At 45.2% G+C, this 18,346-nt stretch overlaps 2 protein-coding genes across 8 annotated transcripts in view; one reads left to right on the top strand and one right to left on the bottom strand.

Annotated features, from left to right (window-relative positions):
• The window catches only part of Alg12 (ALG12, alpha-1,6-mannosyltransferase), a 15,511-nt gene extending 13,839 nt beyond the window's left edge, over positions 1-1,672 (top strand). For 6 of the 7 annotated variants that reach the window (XM_013348899.1, XM_013348897.2, XM_026782738.1 and 3 more), the window contains 3 exons: positions 736-905; positions 985-1,060; positions 1,195-1,672. In XM_013348899.1, the coding sequence (XP_013204353.1) occupies positions 736-905; positions 985-1,060; positions 1,195-1,426 (478 nt within the window). In that variant the 3' untranslated portion in view covers positions 1,427-1,672. The remainder of the gene's footprint in view (positions 1-735; positions 906-984; positions 1,061-1,194) is intronic. The other variant, XM_026782737.1, reaches the window with a different exon arrangement.
• A 9,802-nt stretch (positions 1,673-11,474) lies between these two features.
• Zbed4 (zinc finger BED-type containing 4) lies at positions 11,475-17,248 on the bottom strand. The gene has a single exon (XM_013348807.2). It carries the CDS (start codon positions 16,713-16,715, stop codon positions 13,206-13,208), a length of 3,510 nt encoding a protein of 1,169 aa, XP_013204261.1. The 5' UTR covers positions 16,716-17,248; the 3' UTR covers positions 11,475-13,205.
• Between the last annotated feature and the right edge of the window lie 1,098 nt (positions 17,249-18,346).

The following is an 18,346-nucleotide window of genomic DNA, read 5'->3' on the forward strand; positions in this document are numbered from 1 at the left end:
AAAAAAAAAAAAAAAAAAAAAAAAAAAAAAGAACAGATGAGGGAGCACTGACATGAGCTTTAGTTTAAACAGAATTAGGTAGGGGCAAGAGGTATGCATAATTAAGAAGTCTTGGTCAGTGTGGTCTGGTTGATGATTATCTCAGTTCTGGTTCTATAAGGAGGTGAGAAGACAGTCCAGTTGCTCTGAGATGACCATTCCTGCTGGGGGTGATCTCATCATGAGGTGATCTGTCTATGGGGTTTAGGACAACTGGAGACATAAGGTGATTTCTGTGGATTTGGAGCAGGACATTGTCAAAGTAGACAGTAAGATATCTCAGTTACTCTTTGTGCCTTCAACCTTGAAGGAACATGAAATGGGTTCGCTGTCATCAGCTTATAGACAAGACTCCTTGATATGTGACATATCTAGACTCAGAACTAAACCAGTGAGGGACCCAGAGTCTCAAGACAGGAGACATGCAGGAAGAACCCGGGAATGCCAGGCTTTTGTCTGCTTTTAGTTACCATGTGGTCCCAGGTGAGGAGCTGGTGCTTTTTAGCAAAAGCAGTTTCAGAGCCCTTTTATTCTTTGGCTGATTACCCAGATATATCTTTGAGTAGCTTCCCTGCTTGTAATGACTTGGTGAAGTTGGAGTGGCTGATACTCTAGGACCACTTTTCCTAGATGTGATTGGATATGCTGGTGTTCTTGCCACCGTATGCTTTTCATTGAATATCTTTCTTTTCACAGCCTGAATAACTATAAAAAGTCTTGGCTGTACAAGATGGGAGCTCTGTTTGTGATAGGACACATCGTGGTAAATGTGGCATATTCAGCCACATCCCTCTATGTATCCCATTTCAACTATCCTGGTGGTGTTGCGATGCAGCAGCTACATGAATTGGTGCCACCCCAGACAGGTTGGTATAGGGTGCTCCCTGGGGACCAGGCTGGCCCTGAGTAAGGTACCATGTTGACTTCTGAGATTTGGTTTTCTAGATGTCCATCTGCACATTGATGTGGCTGCTGCCCAGACAGGTGTGTCACGGTTTCTGCAGGTCAACGATGACTGGAGGTTTGTTTCTAAAGCATTATGCTACAGGTGGAGGCCACCTAGAAGTCACCTCAGTGGCACCTAGGTGGTAGGGAGAGGTGGTGTGAGACAGGCGAAGATGAGTGCAGTGGAGACAGGTGGCTTTTCTCTCCCAGGTATGACAAGAGGGAGGACGTGCACCCTGGAGCAAAGCGCATGCTGGACTATACACACATCCTCATGGAGGCAGCACCCGGGCACCTGGCCCTCTACAGGGATACACACCGTGTCCTGGCCAGTATTGAGGGCACTACAGGTGTGAGTCTGACTCCGATGAAACTGCCACCCTTTGATGTCAACCTACAGACAAAACTGGTGCTTCTGGAGCGGCTGCGTAGGCCGGCCTGAGAGGATGGTCATTCACCATGAGCCTCAAGTGGATCCTTCTGATAGTTCAGGGAAACAAAGAAAAGGACCAAGGACTTCCAGCCTGCCCCTGGTGTTGACTTGTCGCAGGCAGGGGCCTGCCATAGCCACACCTAGGGCACAGGGCTAAGAGAATGTGGAGCCCAGGACCTATCACCAGATGTGATAATGGCCGGCTCAGACCTGTCTGCCATGGTTAGGTGGCCCACAGGATCATTTATATTAAAATTGGGAACCATTCATAACCAACGGGACAGTGAGCCAGGCTAGAGCACCCTGCCACCCTAGCTTGCAGTGACCCTCAGTGTGTATTTCCTGCCCCGGAACCACACTTGTTGCCATGGCCTCAGGAGACCATAATATAAACCTGGAGCTTCAGCACAGGGCAGTCCCACCACCCTTTATTACAGCTGTTGATTCTTAGGACATAAACATGTTTATAAAAGAACAGAAATAAAAATTATGGTTTCTTACAGTGTCTTGTTCTGTGGTTGCTTCCAGGGACAGTCAGTCTCTGCCTTGGTTTCACAGCAGGGGTCACGGCTCTGTCACATTGTACTGAACATTCATTTATGAAGTGTGACAGTGCCAGTCATACAGGTAACAGATGATGTGTGCACATCATGCATCCAATATGCAGGCAGAAACCACACATACACAGTCTGCATAGCACAGATCTGTACAGGACACTACACAGCTATGAAGACTTGTGCCTGCGTGCATGTACACTTTTCCGATGTGTACAGCCGGTGCATGTGTGTTAAGGCTAGGAAACAATCTTGGCTTTTGTTCCTCAGGCACTATCTACCATTTTTCTGATTTCTGGCAAGTGAGCCCCAGGGACCCACATCTCTTGCTTCCCAAGTACTGGAATTACAAGTATATACCACATACATGCCTGGATTCCCCCACCCTAATTAGTTCTATGGGTTGAACTCAGGTCACCATGCTTGCAAGGTAAGCAGTTTACCAATTGAGCTATCCCTCGGCTGTTTCTAAGTCTCTGAGAGCTGGTGGTTTGAAGTATATAATCTTTGGTCTATCTCAGCTTAGAGGTGCAGACTTCTCTGCACGACCATGACACACAGCACAGATGTGTCCTGATGCGGTCTTTTGTGTGATTGACCCCCAATCAGCATTGTGAACACTCTCAGCCATTATTCCCGTTCCTTACCTATATGTACCCACATCCATGTATTTATTTTCTCTGTACTCTGGATTGCTTAACTGCAATGGTCTGTAAGTCATTCCTAGTTCTGGTGTTCATATGGTGTGAGATGTGCCAATGGGAGCCCTATCACTTGGTGCTTACCTTGTGACATGGCGTCATGAATGTTTCTGTTGTACAGCACTCCGAAGTTTGTGTCCTCCTGGGCTGCCCCTTTGAATGTTTCTGGTGTACAGTACTCCGAAGTGTGTGTCCTCCTGGGCTGTAGGACTAGTCATGTCTCTCTCAAGTGCCCTGGCTCTTTTTGGAGAATGATTTTAGGATGGTATCTGGGGTTGGGTATCCGTGTTGCTCTTTGGATGTCTGCTCTTAGGTCCTTCCTGTAGACTGATGAGGTTGTACATGCCTGCATGTGCACACATGAACATGTATGGACAGTCATGGGCCATATCTATACTACCTGTTTGGTAGGCCTGAGGATTGAACTCAGGGTCTCATGCATGCTAGCCTAGCATGTACTAAACTCTGTCCTCAGCCCCAATACCCATACAGTTCATCCCATGTCATGGAGTTCTTCTCATCCTCCATGCCACGATAGTGCAATCCCCTTCCACAATAAAAATAGTGGCTCTTGGCAGTATCCATACACTTGGTACTTTGTTCAGTAGCAAAAGTACACACTAAGTAGTTCTGGAATTACTGTGCAGTTTGCTGCACAGAACAAACTTGCAAGAGGGAGGTCAAGATCTGTTTGTAGTTCACTCCCCTGCCCATGACTGGGTGTGCAAACACTGTCAGTAAGTTTCTTGGGATGGCCCTTGCCCTGCCTCGGTATGGTTGTTTTCCATCTGAAGTGCAGATAAGGTGTGTTTGTGTGTGTCTGCAAGCCTTTGCTCTTTGCGTTCAGTCTTACGAGCTTTTACCATACTCCCATCATTTTTTAGCTTATAGAGCATGACTGTGCTGGGGATCAAAGCACTACTAGAGGCAAGCACAGGGAGGTTTCCTTCTCATCCCTGCTTACACTCTAAAGGTAGTGGAACTTGGCGGGGGTTGGGAGGGGATGGAGCCTGAAAATGAGGTAGACTAACATCTGCAACAGCCAACTTGATTCAGAACATCAGGCAGTTTATATGTGGGACTGGAGAGATGGCTCAGAGGTTAAGAGCATTGCCTGCTCTTCCAAAGGTCCTGAGTTCAATTCCCAGCAACCACATGGTGGTTCACAACCATCTGTAATGAGGTCTGGTGCCCTCTCCTGGCCTGCAGGCATACACACAGACAGAATATTGTGTACATAATAAATAAATATTTTTAAAAAAAGACGTGTAAAGTCTACAATCATAATAAGCACACATGACAAACACATGCTTTTTCATAGAAGCATGTATACAAACTACAATAGCCAGGTGTAACGAATTGTCTAAAGTCACTCCTATCTGCTACACTTGGGAGGTGCACAAAAGCTCATTCCAAGAACAATTCTGTGATTTTGAAGAAATGGAGGTCACAAGATTGTTTTCTTGGCGTTTTCTCACAAGCACTCAGAATTCCCCTTATATGACTCCATTCTGAGACTGTGTTCCAGCACACCTAGCCTCTTTTTGGTCATTAGTGTCATTGTTTCTGTTTATCTTTGTAAAGACAGGCAGAGATGTAGTGATGTTTCATTTGTATTTTAATAAATAAAGCTTGCCTGAAGACCAGAACACAAAACAGCCACACTAGTCAGCCATACAGGCCTGGCGGTGGTATATATCTTTAATCCCAGCAGCCACACTAGTGAGCCATGAGACTGAGTGGTTGTGCACGGATTTAATCCTAGCACTAAAGAGGAATATAAGGTGGGGTGAGACAGGAACTCGCTCTTTTAGTCTGAAGATTACATAAGAACTCTCTAGTGGCTTGGATGCTTTGCTTCTCTAATCTTCAGGTATCTATCTCTGAGTTTTTATTATTCATGCTACAATTGGCGCCCAACAATTGGGGTACAAATTCATGAAAAAGCCATTTACCTGTGGCTTTTAAACTACCAGCACAGGCTGTAGCTGCACATGGGGCTCCAGCACCACCTGGTTAGGCTCTCTTTTCTTTTTCCCCAAACCTCTGAGTGAGTTTGGGATTTTCCTGTTGTAGCCTCTCTGAAACAGTCTCCAGTTGCCACCCAAACTCCAGAAGCACCTGGGCTCCAAACACCACAGGATTCACCTGCCTTAGACTGACTGGTTCTGGTTTCAGGCAGCCAACTCCCCCTCCCCCCCAATACATACAATCACCAATCCCGTGCTTTTTCAGAACAATCATCTGTCTCTTCACCTGAAGGTTGTGGGCTCTCCCTGAACCCCCTTCTTGGATTGCTGTCAAACTAGGTAGCTGCCTTGAAGTCCATTCAGGCTCTTACTGTTCTTAGCAGCAGCAATAAACTTCATATCTTCATCACCATCGCCGGTAGATTTGGTAAGACAATTGGGGATTGTTAAAGGAAGGAATTAGTTAAAAGAGGGAGATTCCCACACACACACATTAGAAAATGGGAAGAACTAGCCAGGCGGTGGTGGTGCACGCCTTTAATCCCAGCACTCGGGAGGCAGAGGCAGGCGATCTCTGGGAGTTCGAGGCTACAATGGAGGGATTTGGGTCTTTGTATATATGATAGACAGTTTGAAAATGGAATGATTAAATGAGAGGATCTCTAATTTAGATGGGATTCATGTAGTGTCAATTGTAAACATTGTCAGCTTTATCATTTTTGTCTTTTTTTTTAAAAAGATTTATTGTATTATGCATACAACATTCCTCTCACATATGCTTGCAGGCCAGAGAGGGCACCAGATCTCAGTACAGATGGTTGTGAGTCACCATGTGGTTGCTGGGAATTGAACTCAGGACCTCTGGAAGAGCAGTCAGTGTTCTTAACCTCTGAGCCATCTCTCCAGCCCTATCATTTTTGTCTTATCACTAAAAAAGTTGGTTAATCTGAATGCTAAAATATAGGTGTTAGGAAAACCTAATAAAACAGATCACAGAGATATTCATATCCAGACAGAGGAATTTAATGGAGAACAAATTTCAGCATTGCACTATAAGAACAGAGAGAGAGGAACAGCCTAAGGTTTTCAACCAACCAACCTTTATATATCCAGTAACCTTACAGGAATTGCCAAATGACAGAAACTCTGTTAGAACTAACTGGACTCCTGTACCAATGTTAAGGAGATTCAAGGAAGTCATAGCCTCATATGGCATGCATTTATGGTCTGTGAAGCAAATGTTAAATTCATGATCAGTTTGTAATATAATTATTCCTAAAGACTGGATAGAATTGGTTAAAGGTGTTTTAGAGCCTGGCCCTCTGACCTTCAGGCAACCTTTATTTATTAAAACACAAATAATATACCGCTATACTGCTTACTTCTTCAAACTCCCAATTTCATTGTTGAATTTCTCATTTATGTTGCTGACTGCTGGCTTCTTGAGCTTCCTTAATCCCCAGGGAAAGATAAGTGCACATTCTGCCCCACAATGCAGGACAATCAGACGTGATAGGGAGTCGAGTCAAGCAGGAACTCAGTTTATTGCTGTGAGCATCAGCTTATATAACTTAAGTGACATGGTGTGATGTGGGGGTACCTCCATTCAATGAGAGGCAGCCAAACCCTCCCTCTGGCTGGAGGGGCATCTACCTAATTTTTGCTGTCTCATCCTCACTCAAACTTGAGCCAGGCTTTTCTCTGTCCTATAAACCTTGAGGTACAGGCCCTGTGCTAATTTTGATCCAACAGCTGACTTTTTTGTCCAGTTCTGAATTAACTTCATTTATCCCCCTTAAGGTAACTATCATTTTAAATACTGTTCTTGAATCATTTATCTAGCAATTTAAAATCTCTTAGTCTTTGGTCTTAGTTGTTGAAGAGTTCTCACCATTTGGAGGAGTCATGTTGCCTTGGTTTGTCATGTTTCTCATGTTTGTAAGCTACAGTTCACATCCTGGGAGGTAGGCACCTCTCTCTTCCGGTTTCACTTGGGAGTCTTCCTCACTAGCAGCTTTCTCTTGAGACTCGGTTGTCAGGAGCACTGAGAGAGAACTAATCACCATAAGAGCAACGCTACCAAACCAAAACAGATAGAGGAATACAACCAAACTCAACCAAAGACAAATACACCAATAACCCCAGAAACAAAAACGTCAAAAATAACATCAAGTGAAAGAGTAAAATAATAATAAATTAAAGAAGAAATGTGACATGGGAAAGAAAGCCAGATATTAAAAATAATGTAAAGAACAGATCAGAAAATCAATTATATAATAAAGGAAAATATATTAGATAAATGTAAGATTAATAAAACAAAGGCTTTTTAAGCACAAATAATATGACAATAGACTAAAAAAACACTAAAAAGCTGACAAGAACGGGAGAGGCTTTTTCTGCATTCTCTAATACTAGAATCTGCAAGGTGGAAGGGGATGTTGAGTTGTAGCTGAGTGCCATTCAGCCTGGTGCTGTGAACGGGTCATGGGTCAGACCAGCCAAAGGTCATTGTTCAAGTCTGTGCTCAAGTTACACATTTCCCTTTATGTTCCAGGATCCAATGGTGGCCACATTTACCTGTGGCTGGCAGGATCTCACTTACTTGACTATCTTGTTTTTGCTGGAGAATGTTAAGATGTGGAAGACCAGACAAGCAGTGAACAAATAATGTTAAAGACACAGGGTTGTTCCTTTAAGGAAGGAATGTATAACCTGTTACCCTCTCAGAAGGCTGGGAATGAATGTAGCTAATAGCCTGGTGACCTTTGCGATATCTATGTGGATCCAAGATTACACTGGATCCTCCCCCAGACCCTTGTTGTGAACTTATCCATCTACATAACCTTTCTGTCTGGAAGCTGTCACATAGTCAACCTAGAGAACCGTCTTTATGGAAGACACCATATGCACTTTACAAAGAGTTTCAAAATAGTTGTGCCTTAAGCTTGATTTGTGCACACGGAATTCTGTTAATTATCACCAGGAACATTTTCACCAGATTGCGCTATGTTTAAATACACCTAAATAAAACTACGTGGGATCAGACTCCCAAAGTTTGAATCAGTAGCAGTTACTCAGTCATGTTGAACCGAGTTACTTTCTGACCTTCTACAGATAGGTATTCTGCTGGCTGTGGTGGCTGCGGAAACCCCCAGACCACTAGATATGCCTGAGAAGGGGGCAACTGACAAACTGTGGAAATGGAGACACCTAACTGACCTGGATTCAAAGTTTTCAGTCCTCACTGCAGCAGCCCACCTGTGGTGAGAAGGCAGTTCTAAAGGCTTGGCTGCTCTTATCCTCAGCAGCTTAATGTTAAACACACCTTCAACTCACATCCCACTTCCTGCTTCTGACAGGTCAGGGCATAACCAATCTTTTTTGTTTTTTTTTTAGGAAAGGGTTTCTCTGTGTAGCCCTGGCCATCCTAGAACTCATTCTCTATATCCACCTGCCTCTGCCTACCACTGCCCAGCTTAGGTGTAATTCATCTTAAGCCAAGGTGTATCTGCATTACTGAACCGACTGAGAGTCACATTGGAAAACTCTAGTGTTTGGATCAAGTGTCTGTTTCTATTATCTATTATTACTACCTTTTAGCATTTGGTTTTTATTTCAGTGGTATTTTTATTGAGTCAAATTATAGATGTGAAGCTGTAGAAGCTGTCCTTCCATTGAAAGGGCGGGCAAGTCATCCTTGTGCAGCTATGGCTGGGTGACTTAAAGCACCACAGGCTCATATAGTCTGCTCACCTTCACCACCCTGAGGGTCTCACCTAGAGTCCCTGGGGCTTCTCTGTGGCAGGCACTTAGGAACTGGTTTGTCACCTGCTTCAGGCTGCCTCTTTAGCTTTTATGGGCCTCTGCTTCAGGGCGGTCCAAGACTGGTAGCCCACAAAATGACTCAGTTTCCATCTGGAGTCCATTTTGTCTTAACAGTCATGAGTTCAAGCCTGTCTGCTCTGCTTGCTCTAGTATACTTGAGGGCTGTGAGAAAGTTCTGATTAAGCCCATGGAAAAGAGTATTTTGCCCATGAGAGAGAACGCATTATCTATTAAGACACAGGCTGTTGAATGCCAGCCAAAGTCCAAACTGTTTGCTGCTAGCAGGACCCAAGGGATAGATGAAGCTACTTGTTTCTTTCTCTCGAGGACAGTGCAGGGAGGTGATTAACTGATTGTGCTGTTCTTCGATTTGCTTTTTGCCTATAATTAGTATATATGCTGGCCAAGAAATAGACTTGGGGCTGGTTGGTATTACCAACAGACCTCCTGAATCCATCCTGTTTTTCCTGTCTCAATTTTTTCAATCTGCCATTTCCTCAATCCTTGTGCCCTCCTCCAGGTACCATAGCTGACTTTGTTGGAGCAGGCTCTGACATAAGAGGAAGCAGCACCTGTCTCCTTAGGGGAAGGTACTCACAGAAGATGTGGCCCACACTGATTCTCTCTTCTCTAAGACCTTTGTCTCTGGAGTTTGAGGTTATTCCACAGCTCTCAAGTACCATTGGTTTCATGGCTCAGGGCCCTGTTGCCAACTCTGGCATCATCTTCTGTTTGGTCTCACATACAGGGCACCAGTAAATGTTCCAACAGGAAGAAAAGTTAGAAATTATAGGATTTGCTTCCTTTCCTAGTTTCTTCACATCCAGCAGCCTCAGCTGCCCCTGGCTGTTTTCAGAAAGTTTCACTCTTATTGCAGGTGTACAGAACATGCCCAGCTTGGTGTGCACCATGGCATCATCTGTGTGGACATCGAAGATCTGAGGACAACTTTGGGAGTTCTTGGAACAAACTCAGGTTGTCTGGTTTAGTGGCAAGTACCTTTCTTTACCCATTAAACCATAGCACCAGCCCCGAAAGATCATTTTAATTATATGTAAGTTTTGTGATGAGAGCTGGTCACCAGCTGCTATGCTGTGATCAGAAGTAAAAGGGAAAAGAATTTCAGCTTCAAATGAAGTCCAGTGTTGTTAGAGAACTGGCAGACATGTTGACCAAAGTTAGAGTTTTGTTGAGGCTTTTATAAAAGGCTTGTTACTTACTGTGCTAGCTAGTTTTATGTTAACTTGACAAAAAGAGGAGTTATCTGGAAAGAAGGAAACCCAATTAAGAAAATGCCTCTATGAAAATCAGGCTGTAAAAGCAGGGTGGCATATGCCTTTAATCCCAGCACTTAGGAGACAGAAACAGGTGGATCTCTGTGAGTGCAAAGCTAGCCTGGTCTATAGACCAAGTTCCAGGACAGCCAGGGCTACAAAGAGTCCCTGTCTCAAAAATAACAAAACAGAAACAAAAAACAGGTTGTAAGGTATTTTCTAATTAGTGATTGATGGGAAAGGGCCAAGCCAATTTTGGGTGGTGCCATCCCTGAGCTGGTGATCCTAGTTTCTGTAAGAAAACATGCTAAGCAAGCCATAGGGAGCAAGCCAGTAAGCAGTGTGTGTGCATACACACAGCACAGTCTCTGCAACACCTCTTGCTTCCAGGTTCCTATCCTCTTTGGGTTCCTGTCCTGGCTTCCTTCAGTGTGCAAGTGTAAATCAAATAAACCCTTTCCTCCCCAGTTTGCTTTGGCCATGATGTTTTATCACAGCAACAGTAACCCTAACTAGAAAACTTACTCCAGCTAGACAGGAAGAATCCAGGAACAACCTGCTCCAAATGTCATCTAGGAACAGGAAAATAAACTCAGAAGGTAAATTGAGGCAGGATGGTGGAGAACACATACACATTCTAGTGATACCTACCATCTACCATCTGAATACCTAACTAAGTGCCAAACTATACTGGTAACCAGCACTGGGACTCTTACTTGTTCTCTTGCAGGGCTATCAGCAACTGAGGATAGGGATAGCTCAGCAGTGTCCTTAGTACTAAGGGTGCCAGGAATCAAAACATATCCATCACCTGTCAGTGTATATTCAGAGAAAGGTGCTTTCAGTGTCAGGAAGTCATACTTATGCTGAGACATACATGTTTTTCTGCAATCTTTATATCCTGTGATGTAGGAATTATGGTAGTGTGATGCTGAAAATTTAAAAATACGCAGGTGAGGTTAGGCACCAATACAGCTTTAAATGAACCTTTGTGAGCATCTCCAACGTATGTGCCTCTGGTTGACATCACAAGTATCCCATCCTGTCACTGAAGTACGACAGAAGCTCTTATACAATATGTAAACAAAAAAAAGTGCCTGTGACCTAAAAAAGTTTCACGTACAAAAGCACAAAGACCACTAGAGATGGCTGTGGTCTGGCATCCTTGCTCAAGCTTACAGGCTTTGCCAGATCTGGATCCTCCAGGTGAGTCAGTGCTATGACAGAATTAGCTCAGCTCCTGGGGGAAGAAGGACTCTTAGTCACTGTTGACCGAGGAAACCAAACATAACCCTACAAGTTACTTGGACTGACTTAGTCTGTTTTTGTTTCGATTTGAATGGGGTCTAATTCTATAGCCCAGACAGGCCTCAAGCTGGAGATATCCCTTCCTCCACCTCCCAAGTGCTGGGACCAACATATACCACCACATCTTGAAGGGCTGACTTGTTTTGGATGGGGAAAAAAAAAATCTATGAAGTATCTCCCAAATCCAATTATATTATCATTCAAATATATAATTCTAAGAAAAACAGGATGAGGTTCAGTTGTCTAACATGTACCAAACTCTTGGCTTTGTTCTTAGCACTGCATAAAACCAAGCATTGGTAACATATACTTGTCCACTCAGTACCTGGGAGGCAGAAGCAGAAGAATCAGAAGTTTAAACTCATTCTCATCCTTGACTACATAGGAGGTCATCCTGGGCTACATACATGAGATCCTGCCTTGAAAAGAAAAAAAATGAAAGCAAAGGAAAGAAAAACAACAGAATGGCAACTGCTGCAGACGGTTCAGCAACATCTGCTGAACTATTATTTCCTTGCTCCTACCTCCAACTAGACTTCCTATGCCAGGAGTGTTGGCCACAGTGCAGTGGGTGGACCATAGGACTCATATTCCAGGTCAAGAGCTCTGGAAACAGGTTGGTGAACAGAAGATAAATGCACAGACATCAGGTAAGAGGGGATATGGAGAGGTGATAGCTGAGTTCTAATCATCATTACCTTCATCAAAAATGGGAACGCTGCCCCTACTCCCCAGTGTCCTATTTGTGACTACGATGACATTTCAAACACTGTTCAAATGCACTTTATATATATCAACCCATAAAAGCATGCCTGTTTTATTATCCTAAAAATAAAAAGCCAGCGTCAATCAGCAGTAGAAAATCGCAAATAAAAAGTTTAATTTCAGAATCCAACTTCATCATTTATAAATACACTAAATCATAGTTCACACAAATTTAGACTGAGCCTACATACAGTATTTCAACAAAAGAACAGCTTTTTCTAAAAGGTCAGAGGCAAATGAGTGATTTGTCTCACCCATAATATTTAACTGATTTGAATGAGAAAATGAATTCTTTAGACATTAAAGCAAAAACTTTGGAGTCTGACATTTGATATTTCATTTTGATATCCTTGGGATTTTATAATAATACCCCGGTGATAGTTGAATCTTCCCTATCATAGGAAAAAAATCTAAATGCCTAAGGCTTTTCTGATGACTGCAATAAACAAGCACTTTCCCTGTTAACAAGCTATCTCCTCAAAGTAGAATCTGAGCTATAGTCTGAGCAAACGGAAGGGGTGGGGTTGTCAGTGCATACTTCTTATGAGATAGCTTTATTGTGTAGAGATGCAAAATAAATCAGAGGCATGGAGATTTGATCAACAGGCCATCTGCTGTAAACGTGTCCTATCATGCACTGGTGAGACCCTAAGCATGACTTTAAAACGTGGATCCAATTTCCAGGAGTTCATGATAAGTGGGGTATCTCTGAGTTAACTGACCATGTAAAACCTGAATGCAAACGCCTGACATGGAAAAGTTCTCGTGACAAACAACCACGTAACTGATACTCCATGATACGCCTAAGTTCAGTTTTGTTTTCAAATGCCTGACTTCTGTTACAGTAAACAGCTTCCAGAATATTCTCTCCTCAACATACTTTGGAGCCGGTGGTTAAGAACTATTCAGTCAGGATGGCTTAACCTCCACCTCCTATTTACAGGTTTCATCTGACAGCCACAAAAGCTGTTTTGTTGCAGTTAAAATAATATTTAATTAAAATACAGCACCTGATTTGTGGGTTTTATACAACTGAATAAAAACCCTACACAATAAAATTGTTTAAAATGTTTATATCTTCCCTTCATTCTAGCAAAACAAATTACTATCCTCTAAAAAAAGCCAACAAAAAAAACCCCTTTATAGTTATGAATTAAACCTGATCATCCTATTTCATAATTGCCAAGACTGTTTCTAGTTGGCTTCTGAAAACGCACCTCGACACCTGGCCTGAAGGAGGAGTAAGGCACATGTGGATAGTATGGTGAGAACTGGCAGGTGGTCCCAGATACCTGGTCTGGTGTCCTACATGGCCCTGCCAGGTGAGTCAGCCCTGGCGCCATAGCTAGCACTCTGAAGCACATATCCAACCTGGTGGCTCCATCATGAGTTCAATACTGAAAGCATATCAAGGGGAGATTCACTTTTAAAAAGATGAGCTTTTCAAAATGCTCCATCGTGAGCCTGGGCTGTCCAAAGCTGCCAGCCTCCGTGGGTGTGCTGAAGAGCTTTTCTGAGGGGACTGTACTTGGGGGGCAGCCCAGAAATCGGACTGCTAAGGTAGACAGCCCAGGCCAGGATGACCGCTTCAGGTTCCAGTAGGTAAGTGGGTCACAGCTGTGTTCCAGCACCTCTTCCTCCAAATACGCAAGCACCATGTCTTCGGGTAGCTTCTCTCTCTTATCTCTCTTTATTGGTGCAACAAGTGACCACAGGCTCTCCCCTGTGTCAGTGTCTTTAAGTGGGGACCCTGAGTCACAGCCACTGGAGGTGGCCGTGTCCTCTGAGGTAGAATTCAATATTTCTAGCTCCCTGATTAAGTCTTGCCTGTACTGTTCCGCCTCTTCCTCTGTGAACAGAGAAGCTTTGTAGCGAGGGTCCAGCAGTGTGGCAAAGATGTACCTGGGGTCATGGAGGGTGGCAGACAGGCGGCTTGCCATGGCTTCCTTGAGGGACTTGAGCATGGTGTCAATGCCCATTGTCTCCCCAAAGAGCATCTCGACTTTCCTGCTGAGGATGTGGATCATGGGGATGACCTGGCTCAGGGTAGACATGTGGGCGCTCATCTCTCGGCTTGCAGCATCAAACGGTCTCAGCACATGGCACACAGACTGCATAACCTCCCACTGGTCACAGCTGATCAATTCTCTGAAGTTACACTCAATGGACACCTCATTAACTGCCCTCTTCTGCTCAATTAGCCGTTCAAGCATGTGGAATGATGTGCTCCACTTGGATGGTACATCCTGGATCAGCTGATGCTGTGGTAGCTCATACTCCTTCTGGAGCTCTGCTAGCTTTTCTCTTGCCCTGGGCGACCGATGGACTCGCTCACACAGCTTTCGGGCAATGCTCAGTAAGTTCTGCACCATCCTCTGGCTCTTGATAGCTTCACTCACAATCAGATTCACTGTGTGGCTGAAGCACTGCACGCTTGAGTGTTCGCCCTCATTCAGCATCTTCCCTATGCTTGGATTGTCAGTGACAGTGATGCCAATCTGAAGGCCGATGGAAGTCACCCAGGCTTCCCACCAACACTCCAGCTGCTTCTGAATGCTATTTCCACTGTAGTCACAGTCAATCTGTGATACATCTAAGAGTGCTGAGCAGTGGTGGTCCTCACAATGTGGTCGGACAGCAGATGCGAAGGTGACCCAGTGAGCTGTAAGGGTCAGGTACTCACGAGTCTGGCTACTCATCCATATTCCGGAGGTGAAGTGGACCACACCACTCTCAGCTTCCTTCAGATGTGACATAATTATCTGCTTCACATTGTCATACATACCTGGGATAGCTGTTCTAGAGAAGTAGGAAGGGGAGGGTAAGGAGTATTGAGGTTTCAAGTATTCAAGCAGCCTGTTAAAGCCAATGTTGTCTACAAGGGAGTATGGCTGAAGGTCAAGTGCAATCATTTCAGCTATGAGACTTGTGATTTTTTTGGCAACTGGGTGAGAGTCATAGAGCTTCTCAGTTGAGTCACGGAAAGAGGAAGTCCCTGAAAGCTCCAAGCCCAGAGGCCTCCGGATGCCTGAAGAATGGGGCAGAGTGGCCTCTGAGACATCATTCTTGAGTACATGGCCATGGAATCGCTGCAAATGTCTCAAGAGGCAGCTGGTGCCCAGGTTGGTGGGCTTCTTGCCCCTGCTGATGGTCCGGCCACAGTGCAGGCACACCACCTTGGTTGAATCTGCAGAGCAAATAGAAAAGTGGTTCCAGAGCTTTGAGGTCTTCTTGCTGTTGGTAGGAAACACACCTTGATGGTTTTTTCTGACCACTGCTGGCAAGTCAGTTAATTTGGAGGAGCTTTCTGCAGAGGCCAAAGTGGCATATGGAGAGTTTGCCAAACTTGCACCCAGAAACTCCTTCTGGGTCCCGACAACCTCAGGGTGGCGTCTGTACAGATGTCGCATCAAACAACTCGTGCCTACGTCCCCCTTCTTCCCCCGACTAATAACACAGCTACAGTACCGGCACACTGCTTTGAGACTGTCCATGGGGGCCAGGGAAAAGTGATGCCAGACTTCTGACTTCAGTCTTCTCATGACCTTCTTATTTTGCTGGAAGACAGTACCTGATTCAAACCTTGGACTTACTGCATCTGTTGGCTGCTTTTCTGGAGAAGATACTACAGAGGCCTCCCCCAAGTCATCAGAGGATGACAACATGGACACATCTTCCCGGGGTACACCCCCAGGATTGGGGTGTGATGACAGGTCTTCAGGCAGCCTGTCTGGGGAAGAGGAGGCAGAAGGGCACTCTTTAACTTGTTTTCCTGGAGACAACGATGCAGAGTTTAGATCCCCCTCTGGGGGCAGCAGGGCAGGCAGCAGGGTAGGAGGCATAGGGTACAATGGTGGGATGCCTGTGCTGCCCCCATTCTCCTGGAGTACAATGGATCGATGTGCTCGCCACATGTGCCTGATGAGGCAGCTTGTGCCCAGGTCCTTCCCATTCTTCCCCCTGCTGAACTCATTCATACAGTGGACACAGACGGCCTTGGAGCTATCAAGGGGTGACAGGTAGAAGTGCTTCCAGACAGCTGACCTCCTCCTGGACCCAGATGTGCTTTTGGGAAGGGGAAGGTTTCTCTCGGCCATGCTTTCTGAAGTGTCATCGTAATGGAGCATGGAGAGGTTGGGGGATGAGCCCACTAAGGCCTCTTCTCTGCTATACTTCTCAGTGATGGACACATCAGAGGACACCTCCTCAGAAGGGACCACAGTCACAGACTCTTCCATTATTTGGTCAGGGGATGGAATTTTGGGAGCCATTTTCTGGACAAGTTTGACAGGTGAGAGCACAGTGCTGAGCTCTCCCACATCTGCAGGCTGTGGTGGAAGCAGAAGAGAGGGAGAGGGAAAGGAGGACCCTGCTGAGAGACTTCCGTTTTCTTGAATGAGCTTGGTGGGATGTGCCCGCCTCACATGTCTCATGAGGCAACTTGTACTCAAGTCTTTTTCATTTTTGCCCCTACTGAACTCTTTCATGCAGTATGTGCATATTGCTTTAGTGCTATCTCGAGGAGAGATAAAGAAATGCTTCCAAGCTGGAGACTTCTTCCTGGAGCTTATGTGTCGGCTAGAAAGAAGACTCTGGGTCACGGCTTCCATGGCAACATTGTACAGTGTGCTACTATACTGGGAGAAGAGGGAGCCATAGTCATCCTCACTCCCAGCAGGTAAGTATTTCCCAGGAGGCTGACAGGCACAGCTTGTTGCCCTGATTTCTGCCTGCTCATCGCCACTGTCTGTCTGTCTCATATCCTCTGGCTCACTTTTAAAGTACACTCTTTCCAAACTGTGACAAGGAGTTTGATTATCATCTTCTTCTATTTTGAAATTTACTTTGTCAGAAACAAAATCACTGTCCCCCTTGGGACAAGTTTCCTGCTTATCCTCCATGACCAACCATAATTATCCTGGCTGCTTCATCATTCTGACGTCTTAGGTGAATAGAAACTGGTTATGATACCCACTTGTGACTCCCAAAGTAGATTTTATTCACTTTTTCATAATCCCATCTTCTAGGATGTTGCTATGGCTGACCATCCATGTCACCGGAAAGCAGAGCATGTGGCTCCCACAAGCACACTGTCACAGGGCGTGGAGTGCAGTTCTCCAGGAGCGCTGCAAACAAGTACTTCTTGGTGAGTACACCAACACATGCAGCACAGGCTTGTTTCTCTTCTCCAAGACAGGAGCCCCACCATCTTGAGGGCACACACACAGTCCTTTTGCATATCCTGTAATAGATGACATCAAATTAAGCACAGAACTGAACTGTATGTATGTGTGTATGTGTGTACATATATATAATATATATAGTCACAGGAATCAGCCTAACTGATGAAGAAAATTTCCATGATTGAAAGCTAGAGTCAAAAACCTTGCTAGTGGGCTGGAGAGATGACTCTTCTCAGTGATGGACACATCAGAGGACACCTCTGTTATGGTTTTGGTCCCTTTAAGAGTCAAGCCACACCCATTCCCCTCCCCATCCGCTGAGGCAGGCTGATCTTCAGCTTCCGGCCTGAGCTCGCTCTCTTTTCCATCTTCCTCTCGAAGAGGCAGCTTTGCCTCTGCCTGTCTCCCCACTTCTCTGCTTCCCCCCTTCTCTGTCTCTTTCTCCTCTTCTCTCTCTCTCTCTCTCTCTGTCCCCCCCCTTCACCCTTCCTCCTCCATAACTCCCTGAATAAACATTCAACCTCACCCTGCATGTCGTGTCTATCCATGTTCCTGTCTTCTGCCTGCCCGCCATGTGTCTCCCTGCCTGGGACCGGCCATTACTCAGGGACCAGCAGCCATCTCTGCCTGGGGCCCACTGTCTGCTGCCACATGGCCCGCCACCACTGCTCCGGGACCAGCAGCTGTCTCTGCCTGGGCCACTGTCTGCCGCCACGTGGCCCGCCGCCACCGCTCAGGCCACCACTCTGGGACTGGCAGCCATTTCTGCCTGGGACTGGCTGCTCCCAGGGCCCGCTGCCTGCCACCACATGGCCCGCCACCACCATTTGGGACCTACAGCATTTCTGCTGCCTACTGCCACCAGGGATCCTGCAGCATTTTTAAAAAAAGAACAACAACCTCCTCAGAAGGGACCACAATCACAGACTCTTCCATTATTTGGTCAGGTCCTGAGTTCAATTCCCAGCAACCACACTGTGGCTCATAACCATCTGTAATGAGGTCTGGTGCCCTCTTCTGGCCTGTAGGCATACGCACAGACAGAATATTGTATATATAATAAATAAATAATTTTAAAAAACCTTGCTAGTGACATTTTTCAATCCATTCATACAATAGAAATCCCCCAACATTGCAAAATTAGCAAAAACACACAAATCCAAATCCAAATGTCCTACCAGTAAAGGAATAGGATGTAAGTGAAACCAATAATGACACTAAAAGGAATTTTACAAGGAATGACAGCCTTATTTATTTATTTAGAGGTATCATGTAGACCTGGCTGGTCTGAAACTCAATATATACACTAGGCAGGTCTCGAACTCCTAGAGAATCACCTGCCTCTGCTT

The sequence above is a fragment of the Microtus ochrogaster genome, chromosome 15 (assembly GCF_000317375.1).
Source record: "Microtus ochrogaster isolate Prairie Vole_2 chromosome 15, MicOch1.0, whole genome shotgun sequence".
Lineage (NCBI taxonomy): Eukaryota > Metazoa > Chordata > Mammalia > Rodentia > Cricetidae > Microtus > Microtus ochrogaster.

What these genes read in the sequence shown, in the direction of transcription:
- Zbed4 (XM_013348807.2), bottom strand. Translation starts at nt 16,715, where the DNA reads ATGGAGGATAAGCAGGAAACTTGTCCCAAGGGGGACAGTGATTTTGTT.